The sequence below is a fragment of the Macrotis lagotis genome, chromosome 1 (genome assembly GCF_037893015.1).
Source record: "Macrotis lagotis isolate mMagLag1 chromosome 1, bilby.v1.9.chrom.fasta, whole genome shotgun sequence".
NCBI classification, from domain to species: domain Eukaryota; kingdom Metazoa; phylum Chordata; class Mammalia; order Peramelemorphia; family Peramelidae; genus Macrotis; species Macrotis lagotis.
This window is the reverse complement of record NC_133658.1, coordinates 24355256-24372862: the sequence shown is the minus strand read 5'-3', so window position 1 is coordinate 24372862 and position 17607 is coordinate 24355256. Positions and strand designations below refer to the sequence as shown.

The window sequence follows — 17607 nt, the reverse complement described above, 5'->3', positions numbered from 1 at the left end:
GCCCCGCCGCCCCCGGCCCCGCCACCCCCCCGGCCCGCCGCCCCCGGCCCCGCCGCCCCCCGGCCCGCCGCCCCCGGCCCGCCGCCCCTGCTCCGGCGCCCCCCGGCCCGCCGCCCCCGGCCCCGCCACCCCCCCGGCCCGCCGCCCCCGGCTCCGGCGCCCCCGGCCCGCCGCCCCCGGCCCCGCCGCCCCCCGGCCCGCCGCCCCCGGCCCCGCCGCCCCCGGCCCGCCGCCCCCGGCCCCGCCGCCCCCCAGCCCGCCGCCCCCCGGCCCCGCCGCCCCCCCCGGCCCGCCGCACCTGCTCCGGCGCCCCCCGGCCCGCCGCCCCCGGCCCCGCCACCCCCCCGGCCCCGCCGCCCCCGGCTCCGGCGCCCCCCGGCCCCGCCGCCCCCCGGCCCCGCCGACCCCCGGCCCCGCCGCCCCCCGGCCCGCCGCCCCCGGCCCCGCCGCCCCCCGGCCCCCGCCGCCCCCCGCCGCCCCCGGCCCCGCCGCACCCCGGCCCGCCGCACCTGCTCCGGCGCCCCCCTTCCCCCTGCTCCTCTCCCTCCTCCCTTTGCTTTTCCCCGCTGAATCGCCCCCATCTCCCCCCCACCTCTGCCCCCGCCCCGCTCCCCTCGGCCCCCTCCCCTTTCCCTCGCTCCTTTGCTCTCTCCCCTCCCCCTCCCCTCCCCCAGGGTCACCCCCCCCAAACCCTCCCGGGCAGGGTCTGTTGGGCTCCCCTCCCCCCCTCCAGAATCGGGGGGAGAACAAGCCCCGGAGCCCCCAGGACAAGACAGAAGTTGGGGGGCCTCGGCCGCAGCCTCCCTCAGGAGGGGGCGCCGTGGGCTCAGCCAGGCCCCGGCCCAGGCCCGTCTCCTCGGGGCGTGGCCCCGTACCCCAGCCCTTCTGGTCTCCGGAGCCGGAGGGGGGAGGGGGCTGCACACTCCGCCTGGGGGGGCTGGGGAGGTGCCCGTGACTCCGCGGCCGGGCCGCAGCCCCCCGCAGCCCCCCGCAGCCGGGCGGCCCCTCCCCCGCCGGGGAGCTCGGGGCCCACAGCCTGCGTCACCCTGGGGTGCCCCTGTGACCCGCCCTGCCCCCTCCCCACCTGTTGGCTCCCCTCCTCTCCTCCCCCCAGGCTGTGGAGGAAAGGGAAGGGGCCCCGGCCCCGCAGATCTGCCCCTCCAGCGGCCGCAGAGCCCCGCCGTGGGAGCAAGGGCCGCGGGGGCATCACCGGCGTTCCTCTGAGCCCCTCCCCACAGTTGCACTGGGGGGCTCTCCTGGGCTGCTGGGGGGAGGCAGGAGGGAGCCCTCTTCTCTGCTGGGGTGGGGCTCCCCCGCCCTCCCCATGAGGTCCATATGATGGGCCTTCGGGCGTCCCCCGGCTGTCCTGGGTTAGAATCCTGTGTGACTGTGGGGCAGGACCGTGGCCCTCCGGGCGGGGTGGCCTCCTCTGTCAGAGGAAGGCTGGGGTGGTCAGATGGGCTCTGGGGGCCTCCCTGGTTCCCAGCCTTGGAGCAGAGGGGAGAAGGGGGGGTGTGTGGGAGCAGCTCAGGCATGGGAGAGGCCTATTGTTTTGTTCTTCTTTACCTGCCCCCCCCAAACCCCAAACAACCCCTCCCCCAGGGCCTGGGAGCTGGGGAGGGGGTGGGAGGGACTTAGAGCTCACTTTGGGCATCGCTGGGGTCCCTTTACCCCAGGACCAGAAGCATAGAATGGGAGGGACCTTGCCCCCAACCCATGCAGCTAGGTGAGTTGCCAAGGTCACCGCGCCAGACCGGCCTGGGTCTGCCGAGCCACCTGTAGCCCCACTCCTGTGATGAAGCAGAGGCAGACAGTCATGTTGTCGACCCCTGAGTCAGGAGCCAGGTGCAGGTCAGGGGCTGGGGCAGGAGGAGAAGGGGGAGGGAGCCTGCCCTGGCGGGAGGTGCCAGTGCCAAGTTTGCCTGGGAACATCTTAGGGACTGTCAGATACCCGGTGAGGAAGCGCCCGCCTCCCAAGGCCGGACTTGCTGGTCCTGGTAGATATGTATTGTCAGATGGAGAGCTCACAGCCCCTTGTGGGGAGCTAGGCTGCCGCCACTCTGGAAGCCAGCTCCGGTCCTGTCCTCCCCTGTGCCCCCAGCCCCAGGGGAAGCCGGCCTCAGGCTGCCTCGCTTGACTCCATTCAGGGAGTATGGGGCAGGGGCTGCCTGGTCTGGGGGGCAGCTTGGAGAGCTGGTCCAGGGTCCAGCCAGGCCGGTGGGGGGAGCCAGTGGGCCTGCCCTGGCCAGGCTGCCCCTGCAGCTGCCTCCCCAGTGGAGGTGCCAGCCTGGTGCTGGGTGACTAAAGGCCGAGTCTCTGGGAAAATGAAGCAATAGGGAAGAGAGCTGGCCCCAGAGAGCCCGGGTACCCCCAGGGCAGGGAGTTTAGGGAGAGTTGAATCAAGCTCCCTAGCATCCCTTGGGGTCCCCTGGAATCTGCCAGTTCGAGGCCCCCCAGGAGTGTTCCACCACAACAGCCCGGCCTCCCAGGCTCTCACAAGCACAGATGAAGCAGCTAGGCTTTGCAAGGTCTGGGGGTGTTGGAGTCCCCATGTTTCAGAGGCACAGAGGGGCTTCTCTCCCCCTGTCTAGACCCCCCCCCCCCACTGAAAGCCAGAGGGGAAGGGGGGGGTAGCCTTGAGCTCTGCTTCCCAAGGTATGGTCATACCTCTGGGAGGATTCTAGACCACAGCCCTAAGGGACCCTGGGGGGGAGGATGGGCGACTTCTTGAGGCAGTGACTACCCACTAACTTCAGACCAGGCTTGTAACTGGGTGGGGGGGTGGCTGGGCCTCTGCCGTCAAGACCCCCCATCACCTTGAGTAAAGCCCTCCCAGACCCTCTGTAAAACAAGGGAGGAGCCTGCCTGGCTCCAGATCTTGGATCCTCACCAGCACTTATTGAGGGCCTGCTGTATGCTCAGTGTGTGGGAACTGGGGGGCAACTGGTCCTCTGTATAAATATATACAGAGTAAAGATAAACAAACATGCAGAGGCTGCTTGGGCAGGATCTTGGAGCCCTTAGAAACCGGCCCCAGTGGTTCTAATAGCACTCTGCCAGCTGGGGACTCAGCTCTCCCCAACTCTGCTCCATCCTGGCCTGCCCTCCCCCTTGCCCCATCCCCCCCAAGTCCCTGTAGAAATCCCCAGTTAAAATCCTTCTGTGTCCTTCCAGGAGTCCTATCAGAGACCCCTGGGGCTCCCCCAAGGGCCAAAGTCCTTTACTGGGGCTTAGGGCCCAGCGGGGTTCCACCTGGGGGTTGGGTGCAGAGCCTTCTGGGAGGAGGTGGGGGGGTCTTTTACTAAATCACTGAGTCAGCCCACCCTTCCCATCCCACCACAGATGTGTGGCCTGCAGAGGAGGTTCCCACCGGGTGCCCATTCACAGCCGGAAGTCGTGTGAACAGTTCCTCATCAGCAGGAGTTCAAAAAAAGACGGGTGGGGGTGGGGGAGCGCCATCTCCAGGGACTGCCCGGCCGCATGTCTGCCCACAGGGCTGTTGGAAGGGTCCCCCCTTCCCCATCTGGCCACTGTTGAGGTCAGATTTGGAACTGGTGGGGGGGGGTCATCTGGCCCAACCTCCTCACTTTACAGATAAGGAAACTGAGACCCCTAGACCCCACCCTGGCTTGAACCATCTGAGGACTGTAAGTCTTAGAGGTAGAACGGATCTTGGGAAATAATGGTTGTGATGATGATGATAAAGACAGCAGCATTTGTAGAGGTCCTTGAATACGCCACGAGTTATTTCCTGTGATCCTGGGCTGGCCCCTCGGCCCAGGCCAGCTTGGAGACAGGAGAGGCCAAAGGGCAGTCTGCGGCGCTTCTGCCCCCCAGTCCAGGCAGGCCCCCTCATTGACTGCTCAAGTATTAAGCATGGGTGCCTGCCTTCAGGGAGCAGGATGGCACCAGGTCTGGGCCTCCTGGCCAAGGCTGTCGAGACCTGGAGTAGAGGCTTGGTGGGTGAACCTGCATGGGACTCAGCACCCCAGAGCTCGCCAGTGGCAAGGCAGGCCCAGGCAGGTGTGGACAAAACTCCCCAGAACAAGCCACTTCAGGAGGTGGCATCCTGGCAGAAATGTGCCCAGCAGGCCCGGCTCTCCTGGGCCCCCACCGCCACAGCCTGGCTTTGCCTGGAGAAGATGGAATCAAAAATAAATTAGATATTAAAAATAGCTGACATTTATGTAGGACGTTGGGGTTTGCAAAGCCCCTTAGACGCTTTGTTTTGTTTGAGCTGAGCAGGAGCTTGTGGGTGGGCAGGAGAGGCGCGCGTGGCCATTTTACAGATGAGGAAACCGAGGCTGGCAGCACAGGAGGAGGGAATGAAAGAAGGGGCAGCTGAACTGGAGGTGCCAGAGGAGAGATGGTCAATGCCTAGAGGAAGCTTCTATTGCTGATGGGGGGCAGGGGGGGAGGCTTGGGGTACAGAGACAGGAGCCAGCCCCCGATCCCTCCCTGGGCATGGTCCTGCTCTGTAAATGACAAGCCAGAGTGTTCTGCACTCGGCAGAGGCCTGGGCTCAAATCCTGTCTTTGACAAGTCTTAATATTTCTGTATTTCTTGGTTTCTTGTAAAATGGGGAGATTGACAGCTTCCTCCCATTTTTATTTTTAATTTTAATTTTTTTAGATTTTTCAAGGCAATGGGTTTAAGTGGCTTGCCCAAGGCCACACAGCTGGGTAATTATTAAGTTGCTGAGACCAGGTTTGAACTCAGGTACTCCTGACTCCAGGGCCGGTGCTTTATCCACTATGCCACCTAGCCGCCCCCCCTATTTTTAATTTTTAAAAAATTTTCATTGTTTCTTGCAAGGTTTTGAATTTCTGGCCCAACGAGGGCCTGGGCTATGGGTCCAAACCAGGCTCATGTGAGGTAATTTATCATATATTTAAGACCCTCTACAAATGCTGCTATCATCACCATCACCATCACCATCACCATCACCATCACCATCACCATCACCATCACCATCACCATCACCATCATCATCATCATCATCATCATCATCTTCATCTTCATCGCTATCGTTATTTCCCAAGATCCTTCTCTTTCTAAGCCTTATGATAATTTTCCCGATATTTCTCCCTCCTCCCTTGGATACTCAGTAATCTGATGTTCTATATGTATGACCGTGCTAAACATATTTCCATATTAATCATATTGAAAAGCAGAATCACCAAAGGGGAGAAAAACCATGAGAAGAGAAGAAAAACATAAAGCAAATTTTCAAAATTGAAAATGTAAACTTTGGTCTGAGTTCAGACTCTAAGAGTTCCTTGTCTGGGCATGGATGTCCCATGTCCCACGGAATTGTCTTTGATCTCCGGGTCATCACCCCATGTGGCCATTCATGTGGACAGTGCCGGCCTCCTGTTCCCTTTCCTCTGCATCTGTTCATGCAAGCCTCCCCCTCCCCAATTTTACAGCTGAGAGAAGAGTCTCCAGGAGGCAAAGCCCCAAATCCTTGGAATCTGCTCCAGGCATTGAATTATCCCTAGATGTGGTCCCTAGAGGGAGGGCTGGATTGGAGGATCCTTGGAGCTGACCAGTCAGAGTGGGACCAGCCTCCAGCCCAGGCATGCCCCCTTTCTGTGTATTCTGGGGCTCTCCCAGTCTAGGGGATCCCCCAGGAAACCAGCCCCATTGATTGATATGAAAATTAAGGCTTCCAAAACTCAGCCCTCAGGATTCTTGGACCTGATCCCTTGATCCTTCCTTATGGGGGGGCACTTTGGGGGGTAGAAGCCCCACACTCCCCAGATCCAGGGCAGCCGGGCCCTTGGTTCACAGCAGGATCCTTGCTTGGGCTCTGAATTCTCTCAGCAAGGCCGTGAGCCCTCTCCATTTGGGGGGCCCAAGCAGCCAGCCTTCTGGTAGGTTCTAACCCTGGTAACCCCCCTGGGCCTCCAGACCCCAGTGAATGAGCCAGGGGGCTGGACGATTCCCTTTGCCTTCTGCCAACTTCTGAGGGCTATGGGGATGGGGCTGTCTGACCAAGGTCTATTAAGCTCCAACCATGTACTTGAAAATGAAGCCAACCCTGCTATCCTGGGTTGCCTTTAGTCAGGGAGGCAACTGGGCCCCCTAGAAGTGTGGGTGGCCAGTTAGCAGCAGGCCAACCCTCATCCTCAGGGGTCACCCCTTTCCTTGGGGAACAAGGTCCTCCAGTCTAGGGGGGATCCTTCACTGCTCCTCAGAATTTCTGGGAGGCTGGCTCAAATTTTAAGTGCTTTGGGATCAAGTGGATATCCCTATATCTAGATAGAAGGGGGCAATTAGAAAGGGAAGGTGGAGGGGTGGCCGGTGGCTCAGAGGCCCAAGGGGCATAGAGGGGTGACTGGGGGAAGGTGGAGGATGGAAGGAAGCAGCCACCCAGGATGGTGGAGCAAGTTCCCCCCCCAAATTAATCTCACTTGTGCTTCAACCCTCCATCGCCCCCCAACATATTAGTTTTTGTTTTCCCATCTGGATGATGGGGGTGATACCGTGCATGCCCCCAACACCCAGGCTTCTTTTCTGAACTTGTTCTTCTCCCCCACCTCCTCCTCCACTGGTAGACCAGGCCAGGAAGGACGGGGAGTGGGCACGGCCCTTGTGGGCAGAGGGGACCAGGATGAGGGGACCTGCCGGGGCACAGGATGGGACTGCTTGAAGGGTTCTTCCTCTCTTTGCAGGCTGGGGCCTCAGTTTCCTCTTCTGTAAAATGGGGTCATCCATCTAGTCCCAGCCTTTCAGGGTGAGGCTCCCATGATGTGCAGTAGAGCACTTTGAAAAATTCCAGACCCCTGAGTGGGCCACCTCAGTAGGGGCGCCCCTCCCCTCCCCTCCCCCTGACCCATTTTAGACAGTGGCCCGGCAGGCCCCCTCCACAGGCTGCTGCTGCTGCGTGAGCTCGAGGACAAAAGAACAGACTTCTTGTTTCTGCAAACTCCGTGTCCCAGAATGGGGGCTGGGGTTCCGGAGAGGGGAGAGTCACTCCTTCCCCTCCCCCGCCACATGCCTTCTCCTGAAGTGACTGGTACTATTCCCCCTTCCCCCATCTAATATACAGAAAAGTAGGGGGCTTCCTGTCTGCCAGGCTGTATACCCCAGCTCCCCCGGCCTTGCTGGGATACCTTGGGTGAACCATGACCTCTCTGGGCTATTCTAAAATGGAGAGACTAACTGAGAAATCAGTTGAGTGGAAAACTGTTGGGCACGGGGGTGCAGGCTGAGTCTCCTCCTCCCTTGGGTGGCAGAGCCCCTGGTGGTTTCACCCCGCTGGCCCCATCAAATGTCAGCAGCCCTGCAGGGGCCGCCGGGGGTCTCTCTGGGTGGGCGTGGGGGCTCTGGGTCAGTGACCTGTGAAGTCATCGGCGCGTGGAGCCAGCTCCCCGGGACGTGTGGGTGTCTCTGGAGACGGGCAAAGCAGGTGGATGTCTGGCATGCCTCGGGTATGGGCTGCTGCCCTCCGGGATCACCCCCAGGATCTCTGCAGCGGCTGGCTCCCCAGGCGAGGGCTGCCCGATTCCGTGACCCCATTTCATCCAGCCCACAGCAGGCAGCTTTCTCTACCCTGTCTCCCCTTGTTTGAAAAAAATAGAGGATGCCCAGCCTTGCAGGAGCCTGGGTTGAGACGAGGACCTCCACTCTGGGAGTCTTGCTTTGCTCAGCCAGGAGTGACTATGGGAGACCCTTTTTTTTGGGGGGGGGGGCTGGCCTGGGAAGCAAGGAAGGAACACTGGCTCTGGGTTCAAGTCCTCCCTCTGACTTAGGTATCTCTGGGCCTCAGTTTCCTCTGTAAAAAGCTTCCACGGTCCCTTCTAGCTCTCAATCCGTTTTTGGTGTATGAAAGTGTCCAGAAGAGAGGAGCATCTGTGGGGTTAACCCCATTCTGAACATAGCAGTCCCAAGGAAGGTTGCCCTGTGGAGGCACAGAGGGCATGTTGAGAATGGTCAAGGAAGAGATTCGAATCATGCCTGGGCACCAGTTGTGTGGGTGTGGGCTAGTCACTTAACTTCTAAACCTGAGTTTTCCAAATCTGTAATGTGGGGAAGGAATAGAACGGGCATCAGTGCCTGTCCTGTGGTCCTGGTGCCAAGGGCTTTCCAAACACAATTTCATCGGATCCTCACAGCCACCCGGGAGGTTGGCACCACTGGGATCCTCATTTTACTGATGAGGAAAGTGAGGCAGCAGAGGCCAGGTGACCTGCTCAGATCACCCACCTAGATTTAAACAGGGCCATGGAGGAGGCCCCCAACCCCTCACTGCAGTGAGGTTGGACAGGAGTTGGGGGGTCGTTGCCCTCCTTCCCTCCCTCCCACAGGGCCCTTCAGTGTCCCGCAGCCCAGGTGGGGAGGGTTGCTCTGAGGGGAAGGGGACCCCTGATTCATTCTCTCTGCCCCGCAGTCGCCCAAGAGCGGCAGCCCTTGCAGACTTGCCCTTTCTCAGCAGCTGCAGGCCTGCCATGTTGGTCGTTTTCTGAGTCTAGTTGATCCTCCTCCCTAAGATGGAGGAAATGTTTCCTTAGGGCCCCATCTGGTTCTGCCGTCCTGCGGGCCCCTGGGGACCCCAGACAGCCAGCCTGCAGGATTGTGTGGTCAGTCTGGGAGGCTGATGCGGCTCGGTTCCCACAGAGTTCTCGTTTGCTGGGGGAACTGAGACCCTCAGGGAGGGACCCAAGGGCTGCAGGAGAGCCCCGGGCTGGGACCACTGAATGAGCCCGCAGAGAACTGCTGCTGTCCCTGGCCCCAGATATAGAGATAGGCCGGGACCCTGCCCCCACCTGGGGTGGAACTGGAGGCCACGCGGAAGGCTGGGAAAGGCCAGGAGGTGGAGGAGAGGCAGCCTTTCAGAGCCTGGGGGGGGTGGGAGTGTATGGGGGTACTGGTGGGGGAGGGCATCTGAAGTTCAACAGGGGGTCTCAGGGAGCATTGGAGCTTAGGAAGAGGGGTGGGATGGGTTGGGAATGTCCACTGTCCTCCAGAGCTGAATTGGAGTTGGGGGAGACAGGAGGCTGACTTGAGACCCCGTAGCAGGGCCTGGCTGAGAGCGGTGGCCATGTCAGAGGAGGGCAGATGGGTGGACGAGAGGGAGACAGGAGCCCAGGTGACTGGGGGTGTCCTCAGCTAGGAGAGGGAAGGTTGAATGAGGTCGGAGCTAGCCCCTGTTGGGTCTGAGGGGTCCGGTTGTGCGCCAGTCCTTTGGTGAGGTGTGACTGCTGCTCAGGAGAGAGGTCAGGGTGTCTGGATCATTGGAGTAACTTTAAAGCCCTGCCTGAGGTTTGGGGGGGTGGTGCCTGGTGGCTGACCCAGGTCCTAAGAAATGCTTCTTCCCTCATTCTTTCACTCCCACTTTCCTTGTCCCTCTCTAACCCCCTGGCTTCCCCTGCCCCATGCCAGCCCCGTCTCAAGACCCCCAGCCAGCTCCTTGAAGGTGTGGCTGGCCCTCAGCCTGTTGCCTGGTACAGGCTCTGGATCAGCCACCGACCCGGAGAAGTCCTGACCCTTCCTTCGTCTCCTCTCTGGCAGGTTCGTGCTGTGGGTCCCCTTGGAGCATGGGCCACTGCTGAGGTGCCATCGGAAGCTTTGCCTTTTCAGCCGACGGGCCACGTGGGGGCTCCATGGCGACAGCCAATAAAGGTGAGTTAGGGGCGTGGGGGGGGCTGGAGCCCCCTTCGGCCTCTACTGCAGGGCAGTGGCCCTGGCCTGTCTCCTGAATTTGTGGGTCTGCCTCCAGAAGGGGCAGTGCGACACAGGGCCTGGCCCTGGGTGAACCCCAGTTCTCCCTCCCACCACCCCATGACTGTGGGCAGGGTCAACGTGGCCTTCCCTGTCAAATTTGAGGGTGGAGCTTCATAGTCCCTCCAGGCCCCCTATTAGTCTGTGACTTGAAATCATATGTAACTCCCATGAGGGCAGGCTCTGTTCCTTGTTGACAGCTGGTCAGTGGGCAGAGACTGTCCTGCTTGCCAGCCCTGCCTCCCTCCTCTTGGCAGTGAGGGTTAAACAGAGGATGTGTCCCACCATCTGAGAAGAAAATGGGGTGCAGTGTAGGAAACTGATGGGGCCCAGACCTGGACACTGGTGTGTTCTGACCTGATGGGAGATGGCTGTCACCCATCCCTCCATCCGTCCATCCATCCTCTTGAGACCCTTTGCTTTTGACAGCATGACCAATAACTTCCAGAAAGCTGGCCTTGAAGTCAGGAAGAACCGAGTTCAAATCTTCCCCCAGATGAGGCTGTTGGGAAGGAACTGCCAAGAGGGCCATGTAGGAGGAAGTGGTCTGGCCCAGCTCTGCCCAACTCATCCAAGACCTCGGACAAGCTTGAGGCTGACCTGTCCTTGGGCAGAGCCTCGGAGTCAGGGTCCCAGAAAGACCAGGGTGGAGTCCCCCATCTCCCAGGAACGAGTAGGCCCCGGGCTTGGACCCTCAGACAAGATGAGGTTTGGGGCCAGCAGGGACAGGAGTCAGGGTGTGGCTGGGTCCCTGTGACCCCAGCGCTGAGCCGTAGGTCCAGGGTGGCTGGACCATGAGGGTGGCACCCTGAGGAAGTGGCTTCAGATGGACCCAGGACAGCCCACAGCAGGCCTACCCTCCAGAGGGGTGTCCCCCCACCCCCCCAAGACCCATTCTAGAGGGCAGGTGGAGGGATGAGGGAAACAGCAGGAGAGACCCCAGAGCCAAGGCAGAGTCTGGCAACCCTGGGTTGGGGAAGCCGATGGTGGAAGGTTCTGAGTCCCCACTGGACTGGTGAGCTGGCACTGTGCCCGCTGTACTCTCAGCCACTCCCTGCCTAAGCTGGAGCAAGGACGGGATGAGGAGGAGCATGGCAGGAATGAAGAGGATGGGGAAGGGTGAGAGGCTTGGGGTTCTTCGGAGGCAAGGCAAAATCAAGCACCGCTGAAGCCAAGGAGAATGACCTTTGGATGAGAGAGGGCAGAACTTGATGTCTCCTTGGGCATGATGCCCAGGACAAGTTGGGGGTGGGGAGAGCGGGAGCGGACTGTCCTTGAGGAATTCCAGCCCAGACAGCCTCGTCCTCAGGCAGGCAGACGGAAGACTGGGAGCAGCAACTCAGGGCCGGAGAGAGGAAGGAGGGAGAAGATGCCAGGGTTGGGTCGCGAGTGCGGGCAGCAATTCCTGGCAGCTTGTGGAAGGGATTATATTATTAAGTAGAATGCCAGTGACCATCTAAGAAAGGTGGCAATGCCTCCTGCCAGAGGGCCACGCCAGGCCAGCCTTAACCTCTGGTTTTGTTGGCAGGGTTTCTAACATAGCTCTTCAGAGGAATGTGGTAGAGGTTATGCTTTCCTAAAAATGCATTTGTCAACCTTGGCAAAGTTGGAGAGCCTTGGCCCGGGTGGAGAGCAGGTGGGTCGGAAACAGTGGGTGCTTGTGAGTGATTTGTTCCCCAGTCCTCACCTGGGGGCAGCCCTCTCGGCCCTGGGCTGTTTGGACCACGCCGAGAGGTGGATGGACAGGCTTTGGTGGTGTGTTGAGGACCCAGGACTTGGGGGGGAGGGGTTGGCTGTCACAAGGGCCTGCCATGTTCAGATGCATGAGCTTGACCACCCAAAGCTCTGGCCACGCTGATGAAGCAGAAATTCAGTAGCAGAGGTGCGTTGGTCTGTCTGAAGATGACCTGGGGGGCTCCTGGAGGGCAATGGCAGCCGGAGGAGAGCCAGGTCAAGGGCGAGGAGGTCGCCGTCCCCACTGCCTTCTGCCCTCCTTAGATCTGACCCGGAGTATTGCCTTCAGTCCTCAGCATTTCTTAATCCCCCCACTGTTTACAAGACTGCTGAGCCTGCCGTATCAAGCGAGGCCGAAGCATCTCCATTCTCTAGGGCTCATGTTCTGAGGGCGGGGGGGGGGGGGTAACCTCTGTGGAGGCTGGTGAGGAAGCTGAGGATGGCCCGGTGGATGGGCTTCAACTGGAGACTGGGGCCAGACCTGTGAAGAGTGGAGCACTGGGAGGGGGCCGAAACTTTGAGAGCTGGGCAGAGGAGTTTGTCTTGAGGCCGCTAGCCTTGGTCAGTGACCAGGGAGGCCCTGAAGGATAAGGCTGTGGTCCCCCGGGTCTCAGGAGTGTATGTCTGTCTGGTGAGGCAGGGGAGGCCTTTCCACCGGCCCAAGGGGCTGATGGGGAGGATGTCAGGAGAAGCATCCGAAGAACGAGAGCTGTCCAGACCTGGCTGGAGTGCTGTGGAACGGTGCAGAGGGGTCGTCTCCAGACTGGGGTTCTCCCCCTCCATCCTTGGTCCTCCCTCGTCTGCTCTGTGTAGGAGGCCGAGGCCAGACCCAGCCCAGGGGCCGAGACCCTTCAACTCTGAAACTCCAGGACTCTGATTCTGGGACCTGGGTCAGGGATGTGATTGGGGGGGGTCCCTGCAATGGCATGGCTTTGTGGATCAAGGTGGATATCTTCTACCCCCACAGCATCGCATTGTTGCCTTTACTTTGTCCCCTTGGCAGCTCCCACTCGGGGCACCTTTGTCTTAGCCTCCCCCTCCCCCTGCCCCTCTCCCACCTTTCTCCTCTCTTCCCCTTGCTCCCTCCCCCAATGAAGCAGCGCAGTTCCCCCTCTGTAAGTCCCCAGAATTTACTGGTCAGAGGGCCCCAGGAGCTCTTGAGACAGTCTTGGGAGGCCTCTCCCTGATGTTGAGTTGTGGTTTAAGAAGACAAAAGGGGTTTTCACTAAAGAGTGGGGGGGGGGAGGCCAGGGAGGGGAGGGGGAGGCACTTTCTGATACCCTCTTTGTTCACAACTGACCTAGTTTCTAACCCCACCCCACCCCACCCCACCCTTCTGGCCTTCTCCATCCCCCAGTCTTGACCCTAGATGGCCCTTGGATAGGCACAGTGGTGGGACTCAACTAGCTCTCCTGTGCAGCAGAACCAACACCTCTTTAATGTTAAAATGGCCCTTTGGTCAGGGTTCTGTCCAAGGTGGGTGCCTGGGCCACCGCCCAGGGTGGAAATCACAAATGGATGTGTATTTTTTTTTTAGGTTTTTTGCAAGGCAATGGGGTTGAGTGGCTTGCCCAAGGCCACACAGCTAGGTCATTATTAGAGACACAGGCCGGCTTTGAACTCAGGGACTCCTGACTCCAGGGCCGGTGCTCTATCCACTGTGCCACCTAGCCATCCCGTATCTTGCTCTTTTTGAACATTCATCTGCGTAGAGGCATTTCCTAAGACCGGGTACTAATGTGCATTCTGTCCATAGGTGAAAAAAAAGTTGAAGGAACGTTGCTTGTAATGTTAGTTTATTCATTTCTTCAAACTCATTAGACCCTTGATGAAATACTACATCCAGTTCCCTTGTTTTTGTTACTTCAATAAACAAACACGTAAAATAAAAAGTACCAATTTGGGTTATGCCCCAAATTCCCCTGAGACATTATGAGTGTGCTGGTGTTCCCTGGACGGTGAAACCAATAGGAAGCTGGGACACTAGGAACCAATGGAAATACAGATGTCAAGATTCTCTTGTCGCTGGTTTTGAAGCCATGGAACTAGAAGAGAAAAGAGTTAGAATAGGTTGGATAAGTCTTAGTTCTGCCTGTGGACCCTGTGGCTGCATGGTCCCCCATGGCTGCATGGTCCCCCAGCTGTGTGGTCCTCCTTTATTGTTCTTATCTGAGTATTAAATTTATGAAATGTTAAACTACCTTTAGGTATACTTAAAACAGTTATTAGGACAGAGAACCGGTAATTAATTTATTTGAATCCCACCATGGATAGAAGCCACCCTGGGTCCCTGGTGTCCCAGCCATTCCCCATCCTTAGCCTCCTCCTAACCTTCACATCTGACCTTCGAGCCTCGCCCCCCCCCCAGGGGTGTGACTGGTGGGGTCCATTCTGTCTCCTGGTAGAGCCCACACCTGTGGGTCTGTCATCTGCCCTCTGTGCCCCTCCCTCCCTCCCTTTGTAGGAAGCAAAGCCAAAGTGGGCAGCATCCGCTTCAGCGAGGCAACCTCCAGCCACTCGGTGGAGAGCTCCCACAGCCATGTCCATTTTGATGAGAAGCTGCATGATTCGGTCGTCATGGTTTCTCAGGAGGCTGACGGCAACTTCCTTGTCAAGGTAGGAGACTCTTCTTTTGCCTGCTGGGCTGGGAGTCAGCAAGACCTGGGTTCGAATTGTACCTCTGAGTGACTGGGAGTCAAGAGCTGGTGGTAGAGGATGGTGGAGCTCAAGGTCTTGGGCTTGAATTCCACCTTCATTCTTTCTTAGCACCTGGGTGACCTTGAGCAAGTCCCTTGTCCGTCCAGATTCATTCCCTGAGAGGAGGGTCAGCCTGGATAGCCTCTGGGTGAGGCCCTGGGACCCTGTAATGCCAGAGTTGGGCCTCTCTGAGCCCCAGTTTCTTTGCTCAGTGGGGGTAACTATGGGACTCCTCCCTCAGTTCTAATGAGAGAGCATGTAAAGTGCAGCAGAGGATGGTCAAAGTGTACGCCATTCTTGAGTTCCTGTCCCTGTTCTGGAACTTTCCCCTCAAGGCTTGAGTTTTCCCGGCTGTAAAACATGGGCATTAGAACAGATGTGGTAACGTTGAGGTCCCTTAGACTCCAACAGCTTCAGAATCTGAGTCAAAGGGAGCAGCCCACGATGGCTTGTTTTTTTCTTTCTAAAATTAAGTAATTAATTAAATTTTCTAACTACATGCAAAGATAGTTTTCAACAATCTTTTTTTGTGTGTAAGGTTTTAAATTTCATATTTTTCTCCCTCCTCCCCCGATAGAGACCAGTCTAATGGTTATACATGTTTAACGATGTTAAAATTATTTTCACATTAATCATATTGTGAAAGAAGATCAGAACAAAACAGAAAAAAGATGAGGGGGGGAAATGATAAAACATAGAACAAATTTGGAAAATTCTTTCCTTTTTTTTAGACAATCTAATTTATATACATATTCTCCCAGTCCACTCTTTTTTTTTTTTTTTGGAAAGTGGTATCTTTTTTTAATGACCTGTCAAGACAGTTTTCAATATACATTTTTTATAAGATTTTGAATTTCAAATGTTTTCTTCCTCCCTGCCATCTCCCCTCCCCAACAGCTTGTCTCTGATGACCCTAGGCCCTGAGTGGCTGGCAGCTGCCCAAGGGAATGCTGGGTGCCTGGGTGGAGTCTGTGGATGTGAAAGGGGCACTCTGGGGTGAAAGGGGCACTCTGATTGGGGTGGTGGGCCCAGAAAACCGACAGCAGGGTGGTGGGGTGGAAGAGACCCATTGAAGGGAGTTCACTCTTCTGTCTCCCAGACAGCTTTGCTAACCTTCCCTCATGACCCTTTTATGAGCGAAAGTGTGAAAATGTCCGCTTCCATTTAACAGATCAGGAAACTGAGGTCCTGGGAGCAGCGGGGTGGGCCAGCCAGTGGGAGCATGACTGGGACTGGACCCCCTCCCCTTCCCCTGACACAGCCTCAACCTCTTGGGTTACCTGTGGAGTGTGGAAAAGAGGGGCAGGACGGGCATGGGGGGAAGGGTCGGCTGGCCTGGAGTTGGGGCAAGGGCTGGGCATCAGTCCCCTGGCACAGGTCACAGAGAGCCAGAGGGAGGCCTGGGCAGTCATTGAGAAACTGAGGCACAGAAAGGGGAAGCGGCAGAGCCGGGTGGCTGGGGTTTGGTTCCCTGAGCCCAGAGGGGTTGGGCCAGAAAGGACCTGGGCTGGGCACAATGACTGACTGGTCAGCCTGTACTGGGCTAGGGTTGGGGCTTCTGTGTCCTCCACCCCCTGGATATCATTACCCCAAGAGAGGGAGCTGGCAGGAGGCCTTGGAGCCAATTCTATGAAGAACTCTCAGGGAGGAAGGTGGGATGTCCAGGATGCCAGGAGGGTGGGTGGGACCTGGCAGGAGCCAGAGAGCAATGAGAGAGAGAGAGAAAGAGAGAGAGAGAGTGAGTGAGTGTATACACGTATGTACACAAAGTCAGACTGCTTCTCTAGACACTGGGACAAGGCTGTTGTCCTCCTGGGGCCCATCCCCTCTAAGGCTCTGGCCGGCCCTGGGAGGTGGCCAGGCCCCGCCTGGACTTCCTCTTGGGGCTGGTGTCCGAGGATCTCTGAGGTCAGGGAAGCCGAGTCAGGATCCTCCCTCTCCCCAGTCTTCCTTTTGGGGAGCTCCCCTTCCCTGTCCCCCGACACAGCTTTAGGCTTTTTCAACCCCACCTTGGCGTTTGTACCTCAGTCATCTCCCAGGGCTCAGGATGGCCTTGGGGTCTTTCTGAAAATCCCCCCCCCCCCCCCCCCCGCCAAGGAGAAAGTATGAAATTGAACCTTTCTTTTCTTTCTTTTTCTTTTTCTTTTTCTTTGCAAGGCAATGGGGTTAACTGACTTATCCAAGGTCACACAGCTAAGCAAGTGTCAGGAGTCTGAGGCTGGATCTGAACTCAGGTCCTTCTGACTCCAGGGCCAGGGCTCTGTCCACCTGGCTGCCCCTTGAATTCCTCTTAAAACAGAGAAACTCAACTTTCTACTTTTTCTTTCAAACTGAATCCAAGGAGGTGACCATCCCGGTCTCCCCAGGGAACCCCATGGAAGGACCTGAGCCATATTTGGACATTGGACAGTGCTGCTCCCAGGCCGTTGTGGGTGGTCCGAGACTGTTCTTGATTCAAGAGATAGAGCTGACCTTACCCCCCCTCCCCCCCCTGCCAATTGCCTTGGGCCAGTAATCCGGTAAAGCTGTTTCTCTGGGATAGCCTGGGATGGTGGTAATGTTTAACCCCATGTCAGAGGGACCTGAGTTCAAATTTAGCCTCTCCCTGCTCTAGGCCCTGACTGGGACTGTTTGCCTTTCAGTCCGAGTGGAGGGAACCTGACTGGGACTCTGTGTGAGGCTTTGGGGAGCCTTGTGAAGGGAGGCTGAGCCCCAGGTTTAGAGCCTTGATGGCCCTGGGGTCCCTCCTCTGGAAGCTCATCCAGAATGCTTCTGGTTCCAAGGGATCTCACCACGTTGCTCCAGACCTCAGTGGCTGCTCCAGACCTGCGGGGAGGCCTTTAATACCCCCCCAGCAGCCCCTCCCCCAGCTGCCTCCCCTTTCTTTGGCTGGACAGGCAGGCCTGTGATGGGGGGAATTAGCAGCTCCCATTTTAGCTCCTCTAATTACCGGTGGTTGGCTTGGTTCCTGAGAGCCTAGGCTTCTGGGTTCCTTTCCTCCTGTCCCCCCTCCCAGGCCCCCCAGCCCCCCAGGGCAGGGGAGGAGCTTGTGAGGGACAGTGGCCTTGGGCACTTCTCATCTGTCCTCACTGGGCAGCTGCTTCCCTCACTTAGGACTTCTGGGCCAGGGCGACAGAGTGGCCAGCCGTGGCCGCTGCCCTTGGGATGGAGTCTGGAGTGAAGGCGGAAGGCTGACCTGGCGTCAGCCCCCAGGACCCACTGACTGTCATTCTCATTGCTTCTTGAAGCCTCAGTTTCCTCATCTATAAAATGGGGGGAGGGTCCTAAGTAGCAGCTGCTTCCAAGGCCATCCTTGTTATCACCATCATCAGGATCCTGATTGCCAGCCCCCATTGCATGCCTCTCTCTGGTGGGGATGCGGCAGGTCCGTTCAGGGATGGCAATGTGAAATGAGGTGGTCCCTTGGGGGCTTTTCTGGTATAAGTTTAG

At 58.2% G+C, this 17607-nt stretch overlaps 1 protein-coding gene across 2 annotated transcripts in view; it reads left to right on the top strand.

Annotated features, from left to right (window-relative positions):
* ADISSP (adipose secreted signaling protein) overlaps positions 1 to 17607 on the top strand; it is a 28805-nt gene that overhangs the window by 296 nt on the left and 10902 nt on the right. For both annotated transcript variants that reach the window (XM_074196015.1, XM_074196011.1), the window contains exons 2-3: positions 9517 to 9627; positions 13925 to 14076. In XM_074196015.1, coding sequence (XP_074052116.1) covers positions 9609 to 9627; positions 13925 to 14076 — 171 coding nt within the window. In that variant the 5' untranslated portion in view covers positions 9517 to 9608. The remainder of the gene's footprint in view (positions 1 to 9516; positions 9628 to 13924; positions 14077 to 17607) is intronic.